The sequence below is a fragment of the Peromyscus leucopus genome, chromosome 10 (assembly GCF_004664715.2).
Source record: "Peromyscus leucopus breed LL Stock chromosome 10, UCI_PerLeu_2.1, whole genome shotgun sequence".
Classification (NCBI taxonomy): domain Eukaryota; kingdom Metazoa; phylum Chordata; class Mammalia; order Rodentia; family Cricetidae; genus Peromyscus; species Peromyscus leucopus.
Genome location: NC_051071.1, coordinates 16,180,517 through 16,207,896, shown reverse-complemented (window position 1 = coordinate 16,207,896; position 27,380 = coordinate 16,180,517). Strand labels below are relative to the sequence as shown.

General features: G+C 41.5%; 1 protein-coding gene across 2 annotated transcripts in view; it reads right to left on the bottom strand.

Annotated features, from left to right (window-relative positions):
* Meis1 (Meis homeobox 1) overlaps positions 1-27,380 on the bottom strand; it is a 141,363-nt gene that overhangs the window by 23,654 nt on the left and 90,329 nt on the right. For both annotated transcript variants that reach the window (XM_028884546.2, XM_028884544.2), the window contains exon 9: positions 2,035-2,111. In XM_028884546.2, the coding sequence (XP_028740379.1) occupies positions 2,035-2,111 (77 nt within the window). The remainder of the gene's footprint in view (positions 1-2,034; positions 2,112-27,380) is intronic.

Below are 27,380 nucleotides of genomic sequence, written 5' to 3'. Positions count from 1 at the left end.
TATCAAAGAAGTAAAAGTGATTTTGAAGTTACCTATCTGCAAAAACGGAACTTCAGCCTTAAGTCTGCATATACTTTGAAAATTGTTTCACAGCTTCCTAATTCCTAGTCTTCCTTTTCTCCTCTCTAGTTACAAAGTAAAGACATGAAACTGGGGCCGTTGGCTGATGAAGACCTGTAGCTCTCTGGTAGATCTTGTGCAGAGAACCCAGGGAATGATGGTTTGTATACATCACCTGGCACCACAGGAAGGCCCTTATTCCCCTGCATTCATAGGAAATGTCCCATCAGACAGGCTTTGCACAGCAGAGGGTGTTGAATTTATTCTGGTAACTATGTTTATGAATAGAGTTTGCTAGCAACATTGAGAACGAAGAGAGATGGCATGTATGATAGACAGACAGCTCCTTAGTGCTCCTTAGTTTGAGCTCAGCCTGCCACTCCTTCATGTTCCCCAAAGATCATTTCCCAAGGAGATGCCACATTTCAACTGCCCCCATTGCATTGTGACCACCTCACCCCACTTTAAGCCTAAAAGCATGATTGTAGATGAACATATAAAACTCATTGTCTCCCTCGTGGAATCATTCAGAACCTCTGAAAAACCAACTTCAAATAGGCAATATTGACAGTCTTGAAGATTTCAAGACAATAGCAGATAAAAACAGGCAAACAGCAAAGTCTCCGAGGCAACAGAACTTAACACATTTAGATACAGTATGACTTCAGTGGGTTCCCTGTCCACTAAGAGGGCTGCAAAAAATTGATCTCTGAAGGCTGTGGTAAGGTCACAGAAATTGATAACCCTTACAAGCGAAGCTCATGTGAGTCTGTCTGTGTCTTGCAGATAGTGCACTTTGTAAATTAATCCTCCAAAGGCAAATATAGCATAAGTAGCTTGTTATCTCTAAAACACTAAGTTGACGAATACATGGGATTATATTGACAGAAATTACATTTTCTGTAATGGGGTTTAATATATCTGAAATATCTCCCAAAGGCTCGAGGCTCGCTAACAGTGAAGGGTCTGTTAATGTAAGTACAATGGACATCAAGAACAAATTTATTCACCGAAATGGATTAGGCTATGTAATCAGAGAGTCTGTAATATTAATCTCTGACACCGACTGAACAGAAAGAAAGACTTCTGCCTACAAACTGTCATTCTCGGTGTTCTCTCTTCTCCGACCAGGTTTTGAGGCTTTCTGGATTTTACTTCAAAGAAGAGAAGATTTCCCCACTATAAACACTGATCTGAAAATATTAGAACGACTAATTAGATATCCTTAGTTTTAGAGGCGATTGGCTTTCAATACCCTTCAAATATGACAGTAGGCCTCAGTGATTATCCTAGCATGGCTTTTAGCACAGTCACAAAGGGCACTAAACCACACTGTCTTAGAGCCTCGGGGCCATGCTGCTGGACAATTAGTCAGAATATTATTTGTAGTACTCAGTGCATAACATCAGCCAGATCAGGAGTGGACACTTTACTTGGAAATAGTATTGAGTAGCCCTCAGCTGCATGAGGTTGTAAAGACCTTCAGAGAAGAAAACAACTTTTTTCTTCTTCTTCAGTATTTGAGTGTGAAGAGAACTCCAGATGCTATCATCTAATGGATAACCCTGACGAAAGCTCACTGAATCGGTTTCTCTGTGAATCTAAAGCAGCTATGTAGTAATGGTAGATTTTTTCTTCTTTCATAGAAAATAATACCATACCAACTCTATAAGTTATGGTAAAGAGATAAAGCCAAAGAAAGTGATACTATTTCAGGGTCAGAGTGAATAGTCACTAAAATACGCTCATCCCGTGCATAAAACCTGTTGATTCATAGAGGAGGTGGAAGGCAGCACATTCTGTTTCCCACATTAGAAAGCAATCCTCCACATCAGTCCAGTTTGTCTCCACCTTTATCAGCAAGCCACTAGGGAAAGCAGCAGCGGCTGGGTGTGGCTTCTTCATGCAGTGCATTAACTGCAAGTTGCCAGAGGGGGGAACAGATTGTCTGTCAACTCCAGCCAAGTTACTCACCAATTGTTCACTTGAAGGATGGTGAGTCCTGTGTCTTGTGCCAACTGTTTTTTCTGTTCTTCAGAAGGGTAAGGGTGCTGAAAGAGAGAGAAGAAAAAAAAAGTATGTGTACAGCAGGCAATGTTTATAGCATTTTGTCAATAACCTAAGTGTCTAGTGAAGTCTATAATTAAAGGTAAAAATGCTGAGGTGTGTCACTCTTATTAATGGAATACTACATCATCTAATTAATGTCAGTAAAAGACAAGCCAATTATAAAGATTAGTGAAGTGGATAAATGTCTATTTAGGATACTTGCAGAACCTTGATACTGAGTTTACCCTTTAACAAGTTTATTTGTTGCAAGGCTAGAAAGTTTATTGTGATCCTCTCTGTGTTTTTTTCCGAATGTTGTAAGGTGAGCTCTCTCTCTCTCTCTCTCTCTCTCTCTCTCTCTCTCTCTCTCTCTCTCTCTCTCTCTCTCTCTCTCTCCCTCAAAATATCCCTCTGATTTAATATACTCTTAACTGAGGTCCCCAGTATTTAAGTGTGACATTCTCCCTCCACGACACGATAGCGCTGTGTTAAAATACTAAAACTAAGCTAGGTATAATTTATTTAGGCCTCTCTTGTTTCAACTTTTGAGCAAAGCACCAGCAAGTAAAACTCAGCCCAAGCTGGTGTCCTCTCCACTGTCAGTTTGACAAGCTTTGGGATCACTTAGGAGACACCCCTCTGCATGGGTGAGGATTAGCTGAGGGAAAACCCCGGTCTTGAATGTGGGCCCCACCATCCTGGGGGCTATAGTCCTATACTAAATAAAGGGGAACGAGGAAGTTGCTGAGTGTCAGCATTTGGCTGCCTCTAATTCTTGTCTCTGGAGATATGAGAGAGAATGCAGTACCAGCCCCAGGCTCCCACTGCTGTGCCTCCCCCCGCACTCCCCCGCCTGCTCAGCACCTTCCTTTCCAAGATGGACTGTATCCCCTCAAAGCCTGAGCCAAAACAAAGCCTTTCCCCATAGGCTGCTTTCACCACGATTTGTTATTGTTATTGTTGTTTTTCATTTTCTGTTGCTCTTTTTGTTTTTGCTCACAGTGATAGGAAAAGCAGCTAATACAGTTTGTTTCCACATCTAAAGGTCAACATATGCTAGGATTCTGTGTAAAGGCCAATAAAAAGTCAAAGATCATATATGAGCTACGAAGAACAAGCCCAGCTCTGTTCGTCATGAGGAAGAGAATACAAAAAGTATTGATTGCATAATTAAATAATGAAATGAATGTGGAATTCTACTGAAATTTGCTTGTGGGAATATTTTCTGCTCAGTTGTCAAGTGAGTCTAAGTGGAAACATACCTACATTTCTAAAGTACAGGAGGGCAGCTGGGGGTGTGGTTTCCACCTGTGGGGACACTGGCTGGCTTGAAAGGTTGCTTGCCTCTAAATGCTCCCCCGATAAAGTTGTCCTGACAGTCAGTCCTCTATTCTTAGTCCAATAGGAACGAGAGAGGCAACCTCATGACTCAGTTTAACTGTGTGTGCCATGGAAACTAAATTCTGGTCTATTGGATTACAATTAACATAGCTTTTAATCTCATTAATAATGTCTGGTCAGACATTTAAGAAATCATTAATGACCACATCAGTGCTTTTACATGTAACTTTAAATGTGTCCTAGGTCTAGACACGTGGGGTAGGCTTATGGAGAGTGGCGATACAGTGATTTTTTCCCATAAGCATTGTCTTTGATTGCCACTTAATCAATAAATACACAATTAGAATGAGGCTTTGCGTTCGTGGAATATAATGCCTTTCTCTAAAGAGCTTCAGGTATATTTCAGACAGGATGGTAATTAATCCCATTAGATCCCTGTGAGTAACATGAATGGAACCACCATTCTCTTGTTTCGCAGGTGAGACCGGCAGCCAGGGGAAAGGACGGCCAATAGGGAGAGTTCCTCCTCCTCTCCCAGAGTCTATGCTTCAAACCCTCCACACTGCTCACATAGCTTGCAGAGCCAGCCACCAGCTCCACCCTTTCAGAGCCATGGACTTCCCACCTGGTGCTTGCTCTCATCCAGCCACACTGTTCTCATTCCTGCTCTTCTAACACACCAAGGTTCTCCCAACTACACCCCTCAGTGTCACTGTCAGGGTTCAGCTCAAGGTCAGGTACACACACACACACACACACACACACACACACAGACACACAGACACACAGACACACAGAGAGATACAAACAGATACATGCACACACAGAGACACATGTACACACAGGCACAAGGACACACACACACACACATAGATATAAACAGATACATGCACACACAGGCACAAGGACACACACACACACACACACATGCCATCCAGCACCACACCATGCGTACACATCTCATCTGACATCAATCTTTCCCTCACTCCCTAAATGATAGCTAGCATCATTCTCTGAAAACCTTTTTCTGAGTCTGTGTTTTCCTTGGTGGGTATCTTCTCACCCAAGTACCAATTTGAAATGTATTGCTTCATTATTCATCATCCTTAAGGTCCAGATAAGTATGTAATGGTAAATTAGCAGCTATAGTTTAAACAAAAAGAATAAATATAACTGAGGTACCTTACCCAGATACTATCTATTCAGATTCAACACCAAAATAAATAATAAAGTGTCTTTCCGAACCCACAGAAAGTGTAGGCATCCACACCTGTATTTTCTTTGCTTCAATCCTAAAAGTGGTGTTGACTCATATATTCAAACCATAATGAGCTAGGACCACACACAACATAAAACCAGGTATCAGGACCAGTACAGAACTAAACACCACCCAATACCCTACGTTTAAGACATAATTCCTGTTGTATAAAAGCATGACACACAATTCTCATCAAATGAATCTCTTTTCTTAGAAACAGAACACTGAATTAGAATTTTATATATAGTAGTTCTGTGTCTATACTAGTTGAAAAATTGTATATAATATGAATGACTCTATTAGAGCATATAAATTATGCTGCACTTACTAATTATAAGAGTTTGAACATGAACAACTTTTATAACCCCCAATTTTGTGACTGTGAGTCCTAGGATCCATAGAAGTTAAAGACTTCTCTCACTAGCAGCTCTAAACAGTAGTGTCCAATAAGAATTACAAACTAGGTTTTTAAATGTGCAATTCTCTTTTTAAAAAAATTCTTGCTTTCATTATTTTGGTTTTTCAAGACAGGGTTTCTCTGTGTAGCTTTGCACCTTTCCTGGAACTCACTCTGTAGCCCAGGCTGGCCTCAAACTCACAGAGATCTGCCTGCCTCTGCCTCCTGAGTGCTTAGATTAAAGACATGTGTCACCACCTGGCTATCTTGCCTTCATTTTTCCGTGTGCATGCATGCATATCCCTGTGTGTACCCGTGTGTGTGTGTGTGTGTGTGTGTGTGTGTGTGTGTGTGTGTGTGTGTGTGTGTTATGTAGATGCATGCCACTACATACATGTAGAGGTCAGAAAACAACTTGAAGAATTGGTTCTCTTTTTCTACCAAGTGGGACCCAGAGACTGAACTCATGTTATCAGGAGCCTTTACCATCTAATCATCCCCAAATACTCAATCTTTAATATGCAGTTGTTGATGCTATTTGAATATAAAGTTATAAACATGGACATATGGGCATTCTGGTCTGTAACATTTTCCGCAGTATTATTTCCTTACAGTTTTCCAGGTCCTAGGAAAGTTTCTTCCAGTTAGTTTTCAATAGAATTAATAAATATGTCTGTCCTTGCTCTTCAGTAGGACTGAGTTACAACATCTTTTGTCTTGTCTTGTTGGCTGTCTCATTGCTAGGACCAGAACTAGATGGAAAAATTAGTATTTGTGCCATTCATCTTGAGCTACTTTGAAAATTGAAAATTGTCACAGCAATTTCCTTGTCCTGTGTTTTTCAGAAGTATTTTTGCATGCTTGTTTATGAGCAAGCTTTACATACATTCTTATAAGACAAATGGAATTCACATTTTATTTATGCAAATGGTGTCAGAAAAATTCTCCTTGGATCATTAAAATTACCTGAATCATTACAGCTCCAAGGAGCTGCACTGCAGCCCTCCCTCTGAATTCCACAGCAAATATCGCTTGTTTCTTCACATCGTGTAGTTTCTGATTTCATAATTTAAATATCACAAAATGAGAAAGGTCTAGGTTTTTTTCTTCTCCTCTGTCACTTTTCATGTGATCTGATTTTAAGTAATTGGAACAAACTGTGTCTAATTTCATGCAGCATAATTGCTAGGCAGCCCCAAGCTATAGAGACCCAGCACTCTGTCTCCATTAAGCAATTCTCGGCTCTTTGGGATATAGTTTTTATGTAGATATGAATGAGCCTGGATAAAATGAAATGTCACAATAATTTGGACATTATTAATAAGAGATACGTATGCCAAGCAGTAGGCATAGTGTGTGTGTGTGTATGTATATGTATATATGTATGTATGTATATAATTGAATATAGATATAGATATTGACTAAGTTGAATATTCTAATGAATGGCACCCAGGACCCTGTACATACTGGGATATCAGTAAATTCCTTGTCTATGGTAGAGGAGCTATATGTTTTTCTTTCTTTTCATGGTTCTTGACCTTGATGACCCACAAACTCTCAATTCCTTTTTTTTTTTAAACTATACTTGCCAAAACTGCATGAAAACTATGATTCCATGTAGCTGATACTCACTCAGCCAAGAAAAGTAGGCTTCTAATATAAACCCAGTAGTTCAAATATCTCAAATCCTATGAATCTTGACCAGCTAGGCTGTTTGTGGATAGTATGAGTTATGTCTTTGTAGACGCAGGAAAACGGCCTGAGCAAAACAACAACAAGCCAACAAACCAAACGCCCATGTGCCACAGGCAGACTTCTGTACAATCACTCACAGCCCCACTGTGTTCACCCACAGGGTGAATGAGGACACTCAACAGGCAAAGGCAGACACCATTCTGCAAGGGTTCAAAGATCCCCGAAAGGTGTCATTTCAGGGCGGGCAAAAAGGGGAAATTCATTCCAAACCATTGTGACTAAAGGCTTCTGTTCCTTTTGGGCATTTCCCTGAGCACCTATCCTTTATTGCATCTAAATGACAAGTGTACTGCTTGATGAAAGATCAGTGGGTTCTTGTGAAGGAAAGACTTATTGCACTGGCCTGATATACCAATCAACTTAATCACTCTGGGATATCAAAGTAAATTTGACCACCATCCAAGAGACAGTGGGAGAGACCTTGCTTTTGCTGTGTACATTAGCCTTGTGCCATTATCTCTTAAAAGCTTAATTATTTGCAAACAATTGATCAAGATGGGAATTTGAGAAAGGATATGCAAGGGCCACTGGGAGACCTGCAAAGCATTAAGAGAGCAAACGAAATTACCTCTAGATCCTACAATAAGAATTAACGATTGCGAAGGGAGAGCTAGGCAGCGTGGTAACTGCAAGGGTTCTATGTGCAGTGCTTCCCATTTGATCTGCATTAACACCTCAGGACTGAGTGAAAGCCATAAAACAGTGATTATGTATGGGCAAATCTGACCCTCCCTTCCTGCATTCAACCTGCACACATGCATCAGTCTAGTTTCACTGGGGAGAGCAGAGATGCTGGACTCGAAGGGGAAATCGGTCACTTGTGAAGAATGGAACCCCAGCAATGGGGACAAACTCACAAAATGACCATCATCATTTCCCCAATCAGCAGCCTGACTTGCCAACCGTTTGCCACTCTTCATGCATTTCTAGATACACAGAATGACTTCTAATAATGACCTAGTAGAGAGCAATGGTCTTACAGCTTTATCAAAGCACAAAATGATCCCCAGTGTACATGTCCTGTATAACTGTAATAAAGAATATATGACCAAAAAAAAACCCCTAAAAATAGCTTGTATTAAAGTTTAGTCTGAACTGTCATTTTTACTAGCCACAAGGAATAGAAGATGACAGAAAGAAAATGGCAACTCTCTAAAGAAAATTTATCTTAGTGCAATTCTACCTTTATTTATTGAGGTTGGCATGGGAGAACCTCCCATAGTGATGGCAGTAATCTGGTATTTACGAGTTTACAATACCTTGGAAGGGAATTTATTTATTTAAACAATCAAGCAGCCTTTTCAGATGAGCATCAATGGGAAGAGACAGAAACTCTCCCGTACACACAGATGGAAAATGTCCAGCCTTATATCGTAACGACATCCTGGACCAAATGGGCTCCTTTCATCCAAACGTCCACCCCTGGCTGCAAATGTGGATGCCAAGACAGTGATGAACTTTATCTTATCTGCCCTGGTAACCAAGTTTCAATAACATCCCCTCCCTCACCTCCTTGCCCACTCAAACAGCACATTGTAATGGCAGCAGAAAATTTGAAAATCATCCTGTCCAGAGCTCTCCGGTGAGATAGTGGAAGGCCACATGGCCCCTTCTCAAGCCTCAGATTAGTAATTTCTTGTGACACAGAAGTGCCTCTATACAGAAACTGCAAAGCAGCTATAACAAAGCAATAGAGGGAGAAGCAATTTTCAAGCAAAACGTTACACGCTCTACTTTAAAAGGTATGGGAATGGGTACTAGAGAGGCCGATCTAACACAAGGAATTATGGCAACTGTCCAATATCAGCCTTATCAAGGCAATGTTCTGTGGCTTGGCTGAATATGTTGGAAGAACCATTTCAGAACTTCTTTTATCCTTTTTCCTCCAGCCTTCTGCCTCCTCCACAGCTAAGTTTAATGCATTAATATAAGTTGACCTTGAGCTAAACTCTGGTATGTGATAGAGAGATACTCCCTTTTAAGAACAGGGGGGAACTACCATATGGCTTTTAACCATTACATCTCTGCACTCTGTTCAAACTTCTGAGTGTTTTCTTTTTGCTGCTAAGGAACTAGGGGATCTAAATTAAAATACCCAGCTATGTGTTTGAGTTCTAAAGGTAAGCATAAATTTTGTAACCAAATAGAACTATATCTGGTTAACCTAATTTTTTTTTTGCCTATAAAAATTTCTCTCACTTTAAATAAAATTGCAGTCATTTTCCCCTTATGCATTGACTATGAATAGCTTACACTGTGACAATTACATTGATCTAGGATACTTTTTCCCTTTAAAAAAAATCCATAATGCTTCCCTATTGTCTTTCAGCTTTATGAATTAGTTTGACTGTTTCAGTGAATGCTTTTTTTGTCTTCTGACTGCACATTATCAAAGAGACACTTTGTGCCTGGCATTTACATTACAAAAGCAGCCCCCGTGCAGTGGAGGAGCCCGGGCTGAATGCATAGCAGTTGAGTCCTGCATCCTCACACAGGCTGGAATCAAAAGGAAAGGAAGCAGTGATGGTGTTGGCTAAGAAGCCAAGAAGTAGCTGGAGCATCATCGGTGACTCTGTAAATTTTGACCTGTTTTCTTCATGTTCTGTCAACATCTCAAGTTTGCCGGCTTGTCCCCACTAAGTGTGCTGTTTATTGTCTGGTGCTGGCTTCCTCTGAAAGTTAGTTGAGTCACCTTGTAGACAGCCTCTCTTGACATCTTGTCCATGGAGCAGGGCTGTAACAAGTGGCTAGTGGAGGTGTGTGAGTAGGAAAGTCACATAAGAGAATCTGGAGCCTTGATTTTTATCATTTGAGAATGACAGAAAGTGTTGGGGGAAAAGGGAAAACACTGGAAAATATTTCACCACAATCTTTATTTCTTGCATTAATGTGACCATATTTTTAATACATAGTCAGGAAAACAGCTTCATTGCCAATCATGGGGCCAATATTAAATGTGTTGCCTGCTTTGCTTAACTGGTCTTTTAATTTCTTCTGAATATGAATTAAATGTAAAATAAAATACTGAAAAGAGACATATATTATGAGATTGGGATAACATCAGCCCCTGTCCTGTTATTTTTTTCCTATAGTCACCACAGTCTAGCATAATAATGTTTTCAATCCATTCTTCAGTAGATATGTTGCAGAAAGCACTTTTAAGTGCATGCAGAAAAGATAAAACGTAGGACTCTAAATTAGCAATTACTTATATACCTTCCTAAAAGTCTTAACATTAATGAAAAGTGCTAGCATTATTCTGAATGGTTATGATTAATTATCACCCCCTGAATGTTGATTATCCCAAGAGGTAACCATGGAAACCGAAGGAAAGCAAACAGACATTGGAGGAGCTTGGGGGTAGGGCGGACTAGGAAGCGAATGCATGTATCACTGTGGGCTGAATCATTCCAACTAGCACGTCATTCTCTCGCGCAGTCTCCATGCCCCCCCGAGAGCAGGAGCTGTGTGATTAGCTACTCTTCAGGTAGGAATGTTGAAGCTCGCCAGGACACAGAACTCGCCCCAGGGCTCCCACCCATCTAGTGCTGGAGCACAAGTCTGTCCTGAGTTTCTCCCACTTGGTCACATTCCCAGTGACATTTCCTTCTATAATCAAAAGGAGCGTGAAAAAAGTCATTCATTGTGATGTACAGTGAGAAGACAGCCACTGTTTCTTCCCATACCTCTCCAGTATCCACCCATCCTTGTCCCAGTCCTCTCTGGAAGCAAGTATCTGGGCAAGGTTGAAGGGGCAGACCTAGCTCACCAGGACTTCAGCCACACTCTGTCTTGAGCATCCAGTTGAAGAGACTTAATCAACGATAGCCCTGTAGAATTCATAAGTAGTAAGCATAACATGTCCTGGAAGTGAGGAGATCCCGGGCATTGCTAAACATATTTCATATATGTATTTGCACACGGAGGTACAATGATTATACCCACTTTCCAGATAAGGAAACGAGTGCAGAAAGGAAAAATCATCCTCAAATTGACCCAGCTGGTAAGTAGTGGTCCTTGGATTTGAAACTTGTTTGGTAACATTGGGTTGGAACCAGGCTTCCACCCTGGTTTTCTTTTATATGATACGTGGGGCGATCCTGCTCTTCCCTAGTGAGTTAACCCCAGATGTACATGCTGGTGGCTACTCACATATAAGGAAACTATTATCATTCTAATATTCATATGTGTCTTTTGTTTCTACAACTCACTTCTGTTAATGGAACCAAAGGTCAGTCTTACTGTAAGATTAAACAAAGAAACTCAATGGAAATCACTACATCCATCATTTTACTGGTGCTGTGGTATCACTTACACATTCAGGAATGATGATAGGTTACATGCAAGAACACTCTGAAGATCCCAGAATCAAATGCCTGCTAATCTATCCAACCACATTCCAACATGTCTTAAATTCTCCACTTTGAAACAGATTGGTGTGTGTGTTTCCAATTACTTTCATTTCTTACATGACTCTTAATCAAATGTAAGTTAAATTACATTCAAATTCCCTTCAAATGAATAGACCACTGATAAAAACACATGAATGTTATTCCCATGTGTGATGCAACTAGCCAAGCTCTGTGCCCAGGAAGTATTTGGGATATGAATGAATGAGAATTATTGGGTTAGAAACACCCTGAATCCTTTAACTGGCTTTTTGTTGTGGACTTTTTGTTTTTGTTTGTTTGTTTGTTTTGTTTTTGTGGGTTTTTTTTTTTTTTGACAGGTTTCACTATGCAGCTCTGGCTGTCCTGGAACTCACTATACTGGGTACATACCTGCCTTTTATTAGTAGATTCCTGCAGATAAATGTCAAAAAAAAGCCCAGCTGTCCCACTTCAACAAGTATTCATCTTTCTTGCTCAACTTTATCACTTCCAAAACTATAAGTTTTGATCACTTCCTATTTTCACAATCCTTACTCTGTGGATAATACTTACAGGCATAAAATCTAACTTGTTTGTTTAAAAAAAAAAAAAAAGTGGAGTTTGAATTTGACCCCAAAAGTCAGCTCCATAGTTAGATCATTTCTCCCTTAGTGTCTCAGATCCACTCACTGTTGGTGGGTTTGTTTATTGCAAACCTGGGAAGTATGCCCTACCTCCAAAGTGAAAAAATTCAAGTTCTCAATCGCAACAGTGCTCAGAACAGCACAGGACAGAAGAAAAGACAGAGGGAGAGCTTGCCACTAAGCCTCCTCCAAGAGCTGCACTTCCACAAACTCACAAAACAACGGCATAATGCACTGAGCCATTTTCCCAAAAGAAAGTTCCTGACTGATTTATACGACATACTCTAATACACTAAGAACCCTTTGCACACTGTCTTCGCTGATCTCTGCTATTTCAGAGAGCATGCCCACTAAAAGGGACCCATCGCCAGCTTGAAGAACACTTTTCCACTTTAAAAATCAAAGCGAAAGGCTTCTGAAACTGTAAGAGAAAAGTCAAGGAGGATGAAATACTACCAGACCATTCTGGAATGAGTTCTCATTAGTGCCTGTATCGATGCTCCTATCCATCATTAAATATTCGGGGGGGGGGGAGAAACAGCTCCTTGTGTAAAGAATAAAGTGTAGGGGCAAAATAGTACATTTGGCAAGGAGGTTTCTGGAGAAAGGCAGAGATGGGGAGAAAGCAATGGAGAATTCGTGCTGTTCCCAATATGACTCAAGACCCCTGGAACTGGCGCTCATTGTCTAGTGCTAATTTTCCCACTTAAATTACAGTGGTGGTGTGGCCTCATCTCATTAGAGATCATTGTCCCCAGAAGACAGTTGTGTTTATGGGGGACTCTGGCTGTTCCACACCTGCTGATCAGGTTGCTATGTGATCAAGGCTGCATACAAACAGCAGACTTGAGCTTGCTGGACTGCAACTGATGAGCCCAGGCTAATTCAGGGGTGATTATGTAGTTTACTGGACCACTAAACCTCTTTAAGCTTGTAATTACTGCCTATTTGAGTAAAGAACATTCAAAAGCAATTCACTGCATCATGCCTGCCCCAGCTGGAAGCAGGCTGCCAGCAGTCTGTGGGGACATTAAAATCTACAGGGACGTGGACTGGAGCCCAGCTAGCAGACAGTGTGAAGCGGACCTCAGAGCCAAGAGCGTGCACTTTGCCTCTCACCTCCCCTGACCAAGCTCACCATTAAAGGTGCAATGAAACCAGAGAACATCCATAAAGATGACGAGCGACGGAAGAGAATGGTACAGACTGCATTTTAATGATCATGCCTCTTTGTAAAGCTAAAATTAAAAAAAAAAAGTCTTTTCACAATGAGAGTCTTGTGTGTGTGTGTGTGTGTGTGTGTGTGTGAGAGAGAGAGAGAGAGAGAGAGAGAGAAGAGAGAGAGAGAGAGCACAGCTGAGATTTGCTGTGTGCTTCCTAAAAGTTACATCTAAAAGACGCCAACTTGAAGGCAAAGTGCCCTTCCTCCCCGCCCCTCCCCCACGGTAGAACTGGAATGTGTGGAGGTTCCCACATTGTCCACCTGCTTGGCTGTGTTTTTTCACCTTCGGTGGGAAATTATTACTGAGCCAGTGAACGGACTCTTCCTAAAAATTACATGTGTAGAATTTTTGCAGTTAAAACACCCGAATGAAAGGTATTTTCAAGGAAAATTTACAGGAAAAAAAATACATACATATATATATATATATATAATATATATATATATATATATCAGTATTTATCAATGTTCTCATTTTCTTTTGCTGTCCCCTTAACAACTGGAGTTCTTTTGTGTAACAAAGTGTACAACATGCCTTGCACCGCTGTGGTATAATTATAACTTGTCTCTAAGTAACAAAAAAAAGACTGGAACTTAATGAGGGGGGATTAAGTTAATTTCTTTTTTAGCTAACAGTTTCCTGTCTCTTAGAATAAAGACCTTGGTGAGCAAAGTGTTTGGGGGGGGGGGGGAATTAAGCTTTTTATTTCACTGAAATCTCGACTTTGGAATACAGATACTAAAATATTAAATGATGTTTATTCTTTAAAAGTCTGTAAATTTGTATTAAGTAAAGCCACAGAAATTCCTCCCTGACTGCTACATCTCAACTCCACAGATCCAGGGGGCTTCATAGTTATCTAGACATTGCAGCCATTAATATTCATTAGATGGGTCTGCTTGCATTTTTATAAGCTGAGAGAGAGGCAAAAGAAACAATCAGAATTCTTTAACACACGGGCATTATCAATTCAACATATTTCAGGCAGCACAGCCTTCAGACCTGGAGTCCAGATTCAAAACGCAGTTTACCTTTACCAAACCAAGTCTCATGGCTACTCTTCCCCTCTTCCCGGGTGAGCTGAGCTATTTCATTATCTTTATTCTCTGGCACACACATGTCAGGTCTTCTTTTCAGAGCCTATTTCCCACCATACTTCGATTAACAGCAAGACCCTTACCTTGGCAGTCAAACTAAAAAGAGTTCTCCCTTAAGACAAACAAGCAAGCCAACAGACTGTCTAAAAACTTTGTTTTGACACCAAGATCACCTTGCTCTTTCTGAATTTTCTTTCAAGAGCCCTTGCTGATGACCATTCACCGCCTGACTCCAGCGGTTACAGAAGAGACGACAAATCCCTAGTATTATTTCTCAAATACTGCACTTTTAGTGACTCAGTCTAACTGGACTGGAAAGGGCAGAGAGAGACAGGCTTATTTCTGCAAGGTTATCACAGATGGCCTATGGAATGGATGTCTCAGATGGGTGGAAGAAAGTGTTGGACTTGTCGTCAACAAGATGATCAAAGAAAGTTGGCAAAAGTGATGACATGGGAAGTTACTTTAACCTTCTGGTTAACTTCTGGTCTCTTTTGCAAACTGTAACGCTCTGCTGACCAGACAAACGGGTAGACTGTGTGACCCACTGAGAGACGCCAGTGCCTGCAGGACCCGAGAAGAGGCGTTGGCTGGAGAGATGGGAAAGAAGGAGAAGCGAGCAGGTTGCTTTGTTCGTTTTTTTTTGTTTGTTTGTTTGCTTGCTTGTTTTGTTGTTTTAATTTTTTTTAAATTTTCTTTTGGGGGGCACTGCAAGAGTAAGGAGAGGATATGGGGGGGGGACCAGGACGTGAATGGAATTGGGTGCATGATGTGAAACTCCCAAAGAATCAGAAAAGAAGTTAAATTTAAAAAATTATAACGCTTTGACTTTATGTGATCCCTATATTTACATAACACTTTTTTACACTTGTGAATATTACTTGTGGTTCATCAGTCTGAATCTTACAGTTACCTGGTGAGTACGGAAAGTCACGTCATGTTACATCCACTGCTGAAGAGTAAAAAAAAAAAAAAAAAAAAAAACCACTGTGAACACAGGGCTGGCATGCCAGGTCTGAGGTCCGAGTGGGTCTCCTAGACTCCAGGCCTCTTCTCGCTCAGCCTCGCTCTCTTCACACTCCACTGAAGCTCAAAGTTTACCTTGTTAATGATAAAGTAAAAAACACTGTAGCCCTATCAGAAGCAACTGTGAGGGTGGGGGGTGGGTCAGTCTCTGTTTTAATGTGCAAGCATGCATCTCTCTGTGCTTAGAGTGAAGTAAACTGGACCTAGAGAAAGCAGAAAGGGGCTGTCACCGTTTCCAACAAACTGTGAAACTCAGCTCAGCTCATAGGCGATGCTGTGAGGTCAGACAAGGATCATCTGCCCTTTCTAAAACAGGAGCAGGGAAATCAGGACCTTTACATGATGACTGCTTAGTCTGCTCCTCTTTGAAGCAACTAGACACAGCCTTGATTCGTTGAATGCATCCTTCTCTGCTATCTCATTAGTGAAACGAGTTGCTAATTATGTATCCAAAAGGGCTAATTTCCCCCTCTCCCTCAGTCACTTTTTGAGAGGATTCAGGCCTGGGTGGAGAGGCAGGAGAGCAGTCATTAAGTCCATGATGCTTCAGTGATGTGGTTACACACTTACAAATGCTAAGTCCAAAGGATAACACTTCAGAGACCCGAGTCCAAGAGCTTCGGCTGGGTGTGTCCCGTGTCAACTGAAGTCTTCCAGACTCGTGCTGGCTATATGGTCTCTTTAAAAAACTTTGAAAGGACTCACTCATGTTGATTTTATGTGTGAGTGTATGTATATGTTCCACATGCGTGCTTGGTGCCTGCAAAATCCAGAAGAGGGCATCGGATCCCCAGACACTGAAGTTACAGATGGTTGTGAACCATGTAGGTGCTGGGAATCGAACCCAAGTCCTCTGCAGATCAACAAGAGCTCTTAAGTGCTGAGCCATCTTTCCAGTCCCTGGCTACCTGGTCTTAATGAAAGTGTTTCAGTTCTCTGAGCCTCACTTTCTCCTCTACAAAAAGAAGAAAACAAACCTAGGGGATCCAATGAGGCCAATCTATGAAAACACATTAAGTGTAGTTCTTGATTTGCTGCCGAAGGGTCTGACTAGTTAATTGTGAAAAAGGCTTTTGACCTGTATGAGTTTGGGTTTTAATATTTTCTTGGTGAGGAAACATCACTATTCACTTAAGGAAATAAAACCCAGACTGTATCCTCTCAAAACTTGTGTGAGGAAAAGGGGAAATTAGCCCTTCTGTCTTCCTAATTAGCAACTTGTGTCACTGATCTCCCTAGCTGGACAAACTCGTCTCCAGACTCTCCACAGGGTAGGCTCTGAGGTCCAGCTGTTAGTGTGCTAATGCAGACCCATGCCAGAAAGGCCGGGCTGTCTTCAGGACTCGCCATGATCATCATGCAGTGATTTGTACAAGAATCTTAGGACTGGGCATGGCAGCGCACACCTTTAATCCCGGCAGCGGCGGCGGCAGAGGGAGGCAGAGGCAGGCAGATCTCTGCGTTTGAAACCAGGCTGATCTACAAAGGGAGTTCCAGGACAACCAAGGCTACACAGAAAAACCCTGTCTCAAACAAAACAAAACAAAACAAAACAAAAGAACCTCAGCCAGGCATAGTGGCACACACAGGCCAGCACTTGGAAGGTAGAGGACAAACAGAACTACATAGTGAGATCCTGTTTCAGGAAAAAAAAAAAAAAAAAAAAAAAAAAAAAAAGGAAGTCTGTGTAGAGCATTTACATTCTCCACAAATGACCACTGGTTCTACAGTTCTCCAGGAAGCAAAGCGGGTTGTCTTTTCTATTCAGTGCTTTAGACTCAGCTCTGACTCCTCTTGAATTCATTTGAACTTCACAGAAGTAAATAAATAATTAATGTATTCTTACCAAAAAAAGAGTGTAAAAGAGAAAACACTGAAAAGGCAAGGTATGTGAGAGGTGAGAGAACAAAATAGATGTGGGCAGGCTTCCGACAGATGAGTCAGGATGCTCCAGCCCTTCACGAGTCACACACACACACACACACACACACACACACACACACACACACACACACCTGTGAGTGCCTCCATCACCATCTGGGGCTGACGAAGGCACCAAGAACATCTTCCAAGCCATCAGGGTCTCTGGGGAAACACGAGTCATTACTCAGTACCATTCCAGGCGGGAAGTCTGGTCTAGCTCCCTTGACTTGGAGACTGCAAGCCTTTGTCATTCGGTGGCTGGAAGTCAGAAGTGGCCATTCAGCTACCTTCCTTGGCAAAGAATAAATGCCACATTTGGCAGAAAAATATGCTCTCAAGAAAGAGAAGCAGAAAATCCTTTGGCCTGGGCTCCAGTGAGAACTCATCTTTGAAAGCCAAGCAAACTCCATCACAATTAAGAACACACCTTTGGAAATGAGGGTCTGGAATTATTTTAATCCAATCCACTGACAATGTGAGCTCATCAATCGTTATAATTAACACATTTGGATGCCTGGTTGGTGAGCAAATGCCATCATTTGTTTTCTTTTTATTTTAGCCCTTTTGAACAAAAAAAAAATTTGTTGATGATGATGGTGTTGTTTCAGAAGGGTTCAGATAAATCTATAGAATAAAAAAAAAAAACCTAAAGATGAGCAAGTGAGATGGCTCAGTGGATAAAGGTGCCTGCTGTCAAGCCTGGCGACTTAAATTTGATCCCCCATACACATGGTAAAGGAGAAAATTGATTCCAAAAAGTTATAAACACACGCGCACACACACACACACACACACACACACACAGAGAGAAGAGAGAGAGAGAGAGAGAGAGAGAGAATAAATGTAATCTCAAAAATCATATATATGCATAAAACTAAAGAGAAAAATACATATTGAGTCAAAGTTTCACAAAACCTCCAGCACATTTTGGTTCTGCATCTTATATCAAATCTTTTCAAATAGTCCTCATACTAAAATATGGGAAATCTATCATTTTGATGATGTCAATGATGAGCTCAACTACCACATGCATATATTTTGTTTAATAGCTTCATTTATTTTAATAACAAAGAGAAACTAAATTTTACAGATGAAAGCTTTTTTTTTTTATGGTTCCAATGCAATTGGGATTTTTAAAAATCTGTGATGTTAACCAATGTGTGATAATGGATGCTCTCAGGGGCCTATTTTAGACATTTTATGCAGCATAAGCCCACATTGAGTAACTACCACCGAGGAGTCACCCCGTTTTAAGAAGACCCATCTAGGGATGAGTGTCTGAGGACCCCAGCCATGGCTCCAAGTGTCCTTTCTCACAGTGGATGATGGCGCTGTGTTAACTGTGGAAATGCTGGAGCAGCAGACTTAGCTCACTAAAGATAAGATCTCAAGGAAAAGGAAATGATTGCATAGCTTTCTTTTCCCTTTGTTCAGAATTCTGCCTACAGCGTTTAATATTTTTGTTGAGAATTGAAAAAATAAATCACAGTTAGTAACTTCAGTTTAATTCTTGCTTGACTCCTTCACTCCGCCACCTCTCTATGGTGAATCAGGAAACCAGAAACTCATCAAAATGAATTTCCATAGGAACAAAAGACACACCACCTCAGAACCTCCCTTTCATCCATGACGCCCCCATTTATTCAGAATATAGAGCTAGCAGAAGAAGAAAAGAAACACATGAAAAGGACATGTTACCCACTGGAAATTCTGGTGAGAAAATAGCCAAAGTCTGAGTCACTACTCTTGGTTTAATTTTCACCAAAAGCCAACCTGCACGGCCATGCACAGTGAATTTTGCAGATACCATCTTCACTGAAGACGCCTGCTCCTGATCAATGGCTGTGTCATCCTGGCCCTTCTGCAGCTGGGCCTGGGGTCTGATCCTGGCACAAGGGCCTGTGTCCTCAGCCAATCAGCAGATGTAAGCACACAGGCCCTGTCAGGTTGACATATCATCCTTTCGACGGTGTCACTGAGTATTAATGTTCAATTATGTGCCCTAGAAACGACCATCATCTTTATGCTGTGTGTGACTCTGGATATGGTGGTAAGCTCAAATGCAAGGGCAGAAATACCCAGTAAATGAGTTATCGGCATTCTGCTTCCTAGCACTGCTATGGCATTGCTGTGGAGTACTGAACAGCAAACCCAGGTTTAATTCCTTTTCTGACAGATGTTTGAAGGTGAACCAAGCCATTCATTCATTCACACACTCATTCATTCATTTTGCTTTAGCGAGCTTGGATGTCAGTAGTCTTATCTATTTAGAGAGACTTCAAATGTATCATCCCAGGTCGCCACAACCACATTGAGGCAACTATCCTTTATATATGACAATGAACAGATCATTATGTGTAAGGTGTCTTTTTATTTCATGAAGCCAGGTGTATGTCATTGACTATCAGACCAAAATGACAATGGTAGACTCCTCTGGAGCAATGTCAAGACCAATTCAGTGTCAGGTTGTAAAGTTAACAGGATCTGTCCAAGGCCAGCACCTTCCTTTCTCAGTGTTGAAGCTGAGCTTCTGACAGAGACCTGATTTGAGAAACATACCTGGGATTATATCCATATTACTGTGAGCAGTGGCTTAGGTACATTCTAAATATGTGGGTTTGTGTTCATTAAAATTAAACAACTCATTTCTCTCAGATATTATTGCCAGGAAAAAAATTATCTGAACAAAGGAAAAATATTATCTGAATAGACAGCCACATCTGTGTGGTTTTCACTGAACTTACATGCAAAGGTTATCAATAACAAGTTTGCAAACTTCTCCTAGGACCAGCACGGAGAGATAATATGCAGCAATTACACGCTAACTTCCTCCAAAAGTGAGATAAAACCTTTAATGCCGGCTCAAATTCATCAGCCTACATATGATAGTACAAGCTTAAGCTGCTCACACTGGAGCTCAGTGGATTTTCTCTGTGGTAGTAATTTTTAAGGAAAGGGGGAAAATGCAGTTCTTTTCCTGTGGAAAGGTATTCACTGAGAATTTATCATTTCACCTTCGTTTTAACACAGACGAGAGGTTGATTGTGGGTTACACTTACGAGGAGTCCTGGGTCCTGGGTGGCATCTCATACTATTTCCGCACTGTGTTCAACTGCACTGGGAAAGTCCTGTAATCTTCTACTCCATTTCCCTTTTCCTTGTTCTGCCTACAACATTCCCAGCAGCTTTCTCCTGTGACTTCCTTCTCCTGTGACTTCCTTCTCCTGTGACTTCCTTCTCCTGTGATGCAGTCCTGTTCCCAGGCACTCATAGATCTGCTTTCCTGCAATTTGCTCTAAGATCCAGGAGGGGAGCAGAGCCCTTCTCCATTGCTCAGGAGCCCCGCCCCCTCCCTCTCTTGGTTCCTACCCTTTGCTAGACTCTTCTTCTCAAATGCTATTGACTGACGGCTTAGATCCATCACCCCAGTTCCCAGCGGCCTGTCGTCCCCTTTGACTTTTATCTCCAAAGATTCCTCCTCTGTGGCCAGATTTGACTAGACAGCAACAAGCTACATGCAAACAATAACAATTTCATGAAAACAGTCGGATTTAATTCTGGGCATAATTGTGTTCAAATTTCCCTTCTCTTGAATTTTAAAAATGGAAAACCAGGCTGGGGTGTGGTGGCACATGCTTATAATCCTAGCACTTAGTAGACCAAGGCAGGACAGTCGTGAGCTAGTCTAGGCAAGGCTAGCAATCTGGGCTATATAGCTAGACCATGTCTCAAAAAAAAAAAAAAACAAAAGTCAGAAAAAAATGAAACCCGTTGCTTTGAAGTTCCTTCGCAAACTGCATCCAAAGTTCAACTGTTTCTATTTCCTTAGGCAACGTCACTCTGACACATCACAATGCGGTGTCCTCCTCCAGATGTCTAAAACAGCTTCTTCCTTCAATGGTCACTGATGACATTCTAGCCCTTACATTAAGATTATTTCCAACCGTTCAGCTTTCTAAAACTCTTGGAGTTTGGTCACTACTGTCTTGAAACTTCCCTCACTTATTTGGTGAAAAAACATTAAGCACCTATGCTTCAGCTCTGAAAATGCAAAGATTAGATCTTAACTTCTGGATAGGGAGGCACTCAAACAAAGATAAGGACTCCGTGGAGTCTCAGCAAGGCCCCAGGGCTCTGGTGGCAGGAGGTACTTCCTCTCCTCTGTGGAGGCCTAGAAGGACTTCCCCAATCAGTGACAGCTGAGATAAGATGTGGAAGAATGTGTCAAGTGGAGAAGGGATCAGGGAGGTGACATACACCAGGCGAGGAGGCAGCCATGGAAGGTGCACAGAGTACAGAGCCACACAGCACCTGTGAGGAAGGCCAAGCCGCGGGCCAGCCTGTGGGAACCGTGTGTAGAAAGGGCAAGGGAGGGTGTAGGCTCTCCAGCAGTTGGTCCACAGTCTTCAGCTTGTATCTGAAGGGCAATAGTGAGGATTTTAAGTGGAAGAAAACTTGGTCAAGTTTTGCTTCTCAATAATCTCTGTCATTGTGAAGTGAAGGGTCAATATTAGAGGCAGGGAAAGCCTGCCTCTTTCTTTCTCTTCTCTGAAGAGACAGAGAAAGCTCAGAGCCTAATGGCAAAGAAAGAAGGGGAAGCATTTAGAAGGAAGAATTGGCAGCCACATAAGGGAGGAAGAATGGGGAATTCCAGGATGATCCCTGCATCCCATGATGACTCCACCAACTGAGAGGGAGATGGAGAGCTAGAACAGAGCTGACACATGGTGACTCCACCAACTGAGAGGGAGATGGAGAGCTAGGATGGAGCTGGAGCAGATTAACATGCGGAATGGAGTCTTCGACTCTTGCCTTTATGTCTTTCTTCTTTTCTTGGGAAGGACCAAGAAATCAGTTCACTCACATCTCCACCTTTGACCATTCCACCCCCATTACAGCTCCTTTGGCCCTTTCTGTAAGTTTTTTACTCCGTGGAGCCTTTAAAAGTAGGTCTTCCCCCCAGCCCCTTTCCTCTGTCAACATGCTCTCGAGCCACGGCTCCATACACATCTCCAGCTTCAGTGGAGGTAAGGAAATGAAAGCTTTTGCCAAGGCATACCAACTTTACCACTGACCCATTTCTCCCAACTCTCAGAAGCACAGCTTCCACCTCTAAATTCCCCACACTCTGGTTCTTCCTACAAACTGCACAATTAGATCCACTCACTTCTCAAAGACCTTAGGAAGCCCCTGATGCACAGGACTTCTCATAGGTTCTCAACAAGCATTTGAACTTGCATAGAGAAACTTTAATGGCCCTATTATAGTATAATTCCATGGTTAAGTTTAACCAAAGTCTATGGTACAGTGCTTTCAAGTGTTTTAGCTGCCATATGGTGGGATTAAGCTAATGGGGACTAGTCTCATCAAATCAAACAAGAATATGGCATTCCTGGAGGAGAGCCAGAGTTCATCCCACCATCAACACAAACCCATCCGCACACACACACACACACACACACACACACACACACACACACACACACCTCATCTAAAATTCTTGTATCAAAACTAGAAACATTCATGGATAATATAAGTCCTACACAGAGGGCCACAGGTCTTGTAGACCATTGCACCATGGTGTTCAAGCTTGAGTGACTGTGGCAAAGCCAGGGCCCCAGTGAGGTCGTATGGATGCCTGTCTCCATTTTCATCCATCAAGTGTGTATGCGAGGCAATTTCAAGAACAAAACCAAGTCATAATTTTAAATGTCAGGTCATGGAGGTAGAGAGCTCCAGGAGGTTGGAAGTTATGGGCTCTGCTTCATTGTATACAGAGATCTCTATTAGATCTCTAACCTTTTCTGCCCCCTTTTGTTCATCTGTAAAGTAGGAATACAATTATTCACTGTAAGATTATATGCAAAATCACTATTTAATAATAACCTTTTTTTTAGATCAAGTGGGATATTTGCTCACAGCCTAATTTTTAAAAAATTCAAATCTATGTCATTTCATGCCATGTGTGGTTGACCTTTGTTTTCCTTAGAAATTCAACCCAACATTTACTCAGTCTCTTTTGAACACTCAAGTGATGAATGTTGCTGAGCGCTTACAGTTCTACTCAAATACGAATAACTTTCAGGGAGTAAGTACTGGGTGCCTGTCATCATGGTAATTGATGGTGTTTTCACTTCAGGGTGTGGGCCTGATACTCACAGGGCTCAATGGGGAAAGCAAATGAATTGACTGGACAAAATCTCTTGCCCAGTACTTCTGATACTCATAACTCATTTCTGCCAAGTGGCCACAGTCTTATCAAGAGGGAATAGCTACACACACACACACACACCACACACACACACACACACAATGGTGAAGTTGATGCACTGATTGGTATCTTTGAGTAAATTAAAATGTGTGGCTTATCATTACAATTCTGTATGAAGGTTGGGTCTTCACTCGGTCTGCAATGAATTATAAATGCTTGCACCAAAACAGAGGATAATCTGCAATGTTATCAAATGCACGTCCCTCTCCCTAATGTCAAAGTCTAGATCCCACGCTGCCCTGAGAGAAAGCATGCCAGGGCACAGGCATACTGTATTTCAAATGGAGATTTTATGTAAGCTTATTTTTATAGTGATTCCAAGAGTAGCTGCTCTGCTTTTCATCTATGCAAACTGGAAATAAAGTAGGCACCCTGCCAGGTCCATGACAGCAGGCCAGACCCAGGCTGCCATGGGTGACTCATACAATGACATCTAAGGGGTCCAGAAAAGAACCCTGACTAATGGCTTTTGGATTCCATGTGACCTTTGATCCTCAATGCCTTAGACCGAAATAAATGACCTAATTCCAAGGAACTACATCAGTATGTGAACCCTAATGAGTGAAAAATGTACCTGCTCCGCAGTGATTAATAGGTACTTGCTGCTTATAATTCCTTCGATCTTAGCCCAAATAGGGTGAATTTACTTGTCAGATGTTCACTGTTGAAAATAACCCACTTTCCAGAATGGGACAAATTTGAGAGTAACAGTGGGTAAGTCGGATTAAGTCCACCCTGGAGCAATCGAGAAATACACACTGAATTCTCCCCAAAACATGTCACTGTCTCAGCACTTACTGATGCTGTGATTACTAACTGACAAAAGCTATCAGTCTCCAGGGCCAGAGCAGGACTCCGGGGACGTCTACAACCAGCTCACTCTTTGCAGTTAACTTCCAGCTCTGGACACCATCACCAGAACACTAAGGGGAGATGGAGGGACATACACCCTCATCTGTAACTAGACCTTCACTGTCACCTTTCCACGTTCCCAGAATGCCCGAGTACACGGTTAACAAGCTAGAAGAGATGATTCTCGTTTCTCTATGACCTTGGCCAAGCAGAAACATTGGTGTATTTGACATACTCATTGAAAACTATTTGACACCTAAGGGGAAGTTGTTACACACTGAAACATAATTGAGGATTGCAAAGGAAACACAAAATACTTTGGTCTGGTTCATACAATGAAAATAGCTGAATATGTTTGGAAATTGGGGTTGGAGGTATAAAAATAAAGGAAAATAACCTTCCTATCTAAAATCTGTCTTTCTACATGTGTCCCTTAGACCCTGGCTAGGCAATGGCCCAACAGAATGGGCATGACCAGAAGCTAGCTAGAAATCCCAAATTGTAGGTGCCTGTCCTTGAATCAGAATTTACATTTAAAAAAAAATCCCCAGATAATTTGAGTGTTTCTTAAAATTTTAAAGTTTAATCTATAAAACAAAACAAAGTACCTTCAAGTTGGCCATAATTTCTATTTTCTGATGTTTTAGAAGGCAGCCTTTAATTTTTGGAGGTTATTCCTTACACTTCCATGAGTTTCTAAATGTACTCAATGTAAGCCTCATGATACAAATACAAGGGGATGCTATGATTATAAATGCCATGCTATGGGGAAATAAAAAAAATCAAGACAGTGTCTTCTATGAGTAATCTAGACAGTCCCTGTTTTGTTTTTTTCCTATCTCATCATCTCAGTAATTTTATGTAACACAGGATCACCTTTACATATGATGCTCAATACCCAAGACAGACTAGGCCATGTCTTCCTGTTCTGAGTAAAGAAGGCAGGGAGCATCAACTGCCTACGTGGAGACAGTAGCAGAAGGCAAGCAGGCCACTGCAAGGCACCTAAATCATACTGTCAGCACTGCATCGGATTTGGATTGCAAAATCCAGCTTTCTTCTCTGATGATCAATTCCACGTGAGCCCGCCTCTGATCTGGTCTTCCTATTCCCAGTAGTCAACAAACTAATATTATGACACAATACAAAATATTTATCTTGAAGGAGGTAATTTTCTTTTCCTGAGATAGGGTCTGACACTATGTAGCTCTGGCTGTCCTGGAACTTGCTATGTAAACCAGGCTGGCCCAGAGCTAACAGAGATCCACCTGCCTCAGCCTCCTGAGGGCTGGGATTAAAGGTGTGTGCCCTTGTACCTAACACCATTAATTTTTCTAAACATGAACAATGGCTAGGAAAGTGAACAGTTCCATGTTGTAACCAACAGGCCTGTCTGTACGTTCCCGGTAGCTGATTTCTCTCTTTAAACTAACTCTAATATGCCACGCCCTGTGACAGTCAACCTATGTGACATAATAAATACCTGTGTTAGTTAAAAATATAAAAGTTAGCATTGGCAGCCCAGGAAACTAACTTAATTGTGACATATTTGAATGTCATTTTTCAGTCTTTGTCCAAATGCTCTGAGTATCTACGCCTTAGTTAAATTTAATTTGGCCTTCATGTAGAGTGTTAGTTCACATATTCACTTCATTGTACACATCGGCTCGAAAACCACCATTTCCACCTTTCCACTCTAGCCCCATGAAGATGTTTCCAAGCAGGAGAAGGTGTCTCCATTGATTTATGGAGCTACTGCCTCAACTGGGCAACCAATCTTCCCCTATAACTATAACCCAGAACAACCTAACTGAAACATATAAATTCCACATACACTTAAAAATATTATTGTCTGTAATTTAATATAGTCGAATGTTTCTAAGCTTACAGCCTTGCATGCAGAAGCAATTTTTCAAGCATTAATACTTAAATGGGTCATAGATACCACATCTGTCATTCTGTCCTGAAGTCTATGAGGCAAAACCAAGACTATGCTGGCCTATTGATTTTTCTAGCATTTGCTTTAATTTACTTAACCATTGAGAAATCCATCAGTACATAAAGGGCAACTGTCCATTACTGTCTCATTTGCAGACATTCCTTCCCCTCATTTTTGGTAAATATTTCCCTTCAATTGCTATGTGTTTACAGTGTAAAAATGAATTAGGAAAGTGCGCACACCTGTTTCTGTTCAGTAACGGCTGCACTGAGGTATATGTAACGTGCTTAAAGATAGAATAAATATCTAGACATTATTACATCTGTGTGCAAAGGGTGGTAAATTAGATCCTAATTACATTAACAGGGATTCTGCCTCCCAGCTTAAATTTTACATGAGCACTCTGCGAAGCTGCAAAGGCTCTGCTGTGGTTTCTTTATGAGCTGGTGATTACAGCTACTTCCTATGCGGTCACTAAATATTCTGTTTACAAATAAATGAAGAAGCTTAGAGCCAACTTGCCAGGGTAATAATCTATTTTTTGCTCCCCCTCCCTCGCCTTAACAAACCCTCTCCACACACGCATGGCAACAATCAGGAGCCCTGCCTTCATCTAATTACTCCATCACATAATTTCACAAATTGCCTTGTCACTAGGGAGCCAAGTGCAAAACACGCTCACAGTGGGATCTCAGGCAGCAGCTTCCATTTACTACTCATTCCTTGTTAAATTAAACATGGAAACACCAGTTGTATGAAAGAAGTCAAAAAGAATGCTTGCAAAGGAACCAGACACGTATAGCTCCTATTTACCATTTCACCAAATATGTGGCTGGCAACAGGCATCTCGAGCGAGAGGATCCACTCGCCTACCCCAGGTTTATTTCAGTGTAGCTTGTCCTAGTCACCAAAAGGCTGGGAACAAATGGGCTTGTCCAGAAAGGAAACTCCATCACCGGCCACCAGAAACATGGGCACCTCAGAAAGACGTGATATCCTCCAACCCCTCTATTCATTATCCCATCTGCTACGTGAGATGCCTGCCCCTGATCGCCAGGAGAGAGTGCATCTGTAGTAGATGAACGACTCTAAGTCCTTTGAAGGTATAAACAGCACGCCACAGATCTATTCTGGCTAGAAAGACAGACCCAAATTCCACTAATCTTCAAAAATCC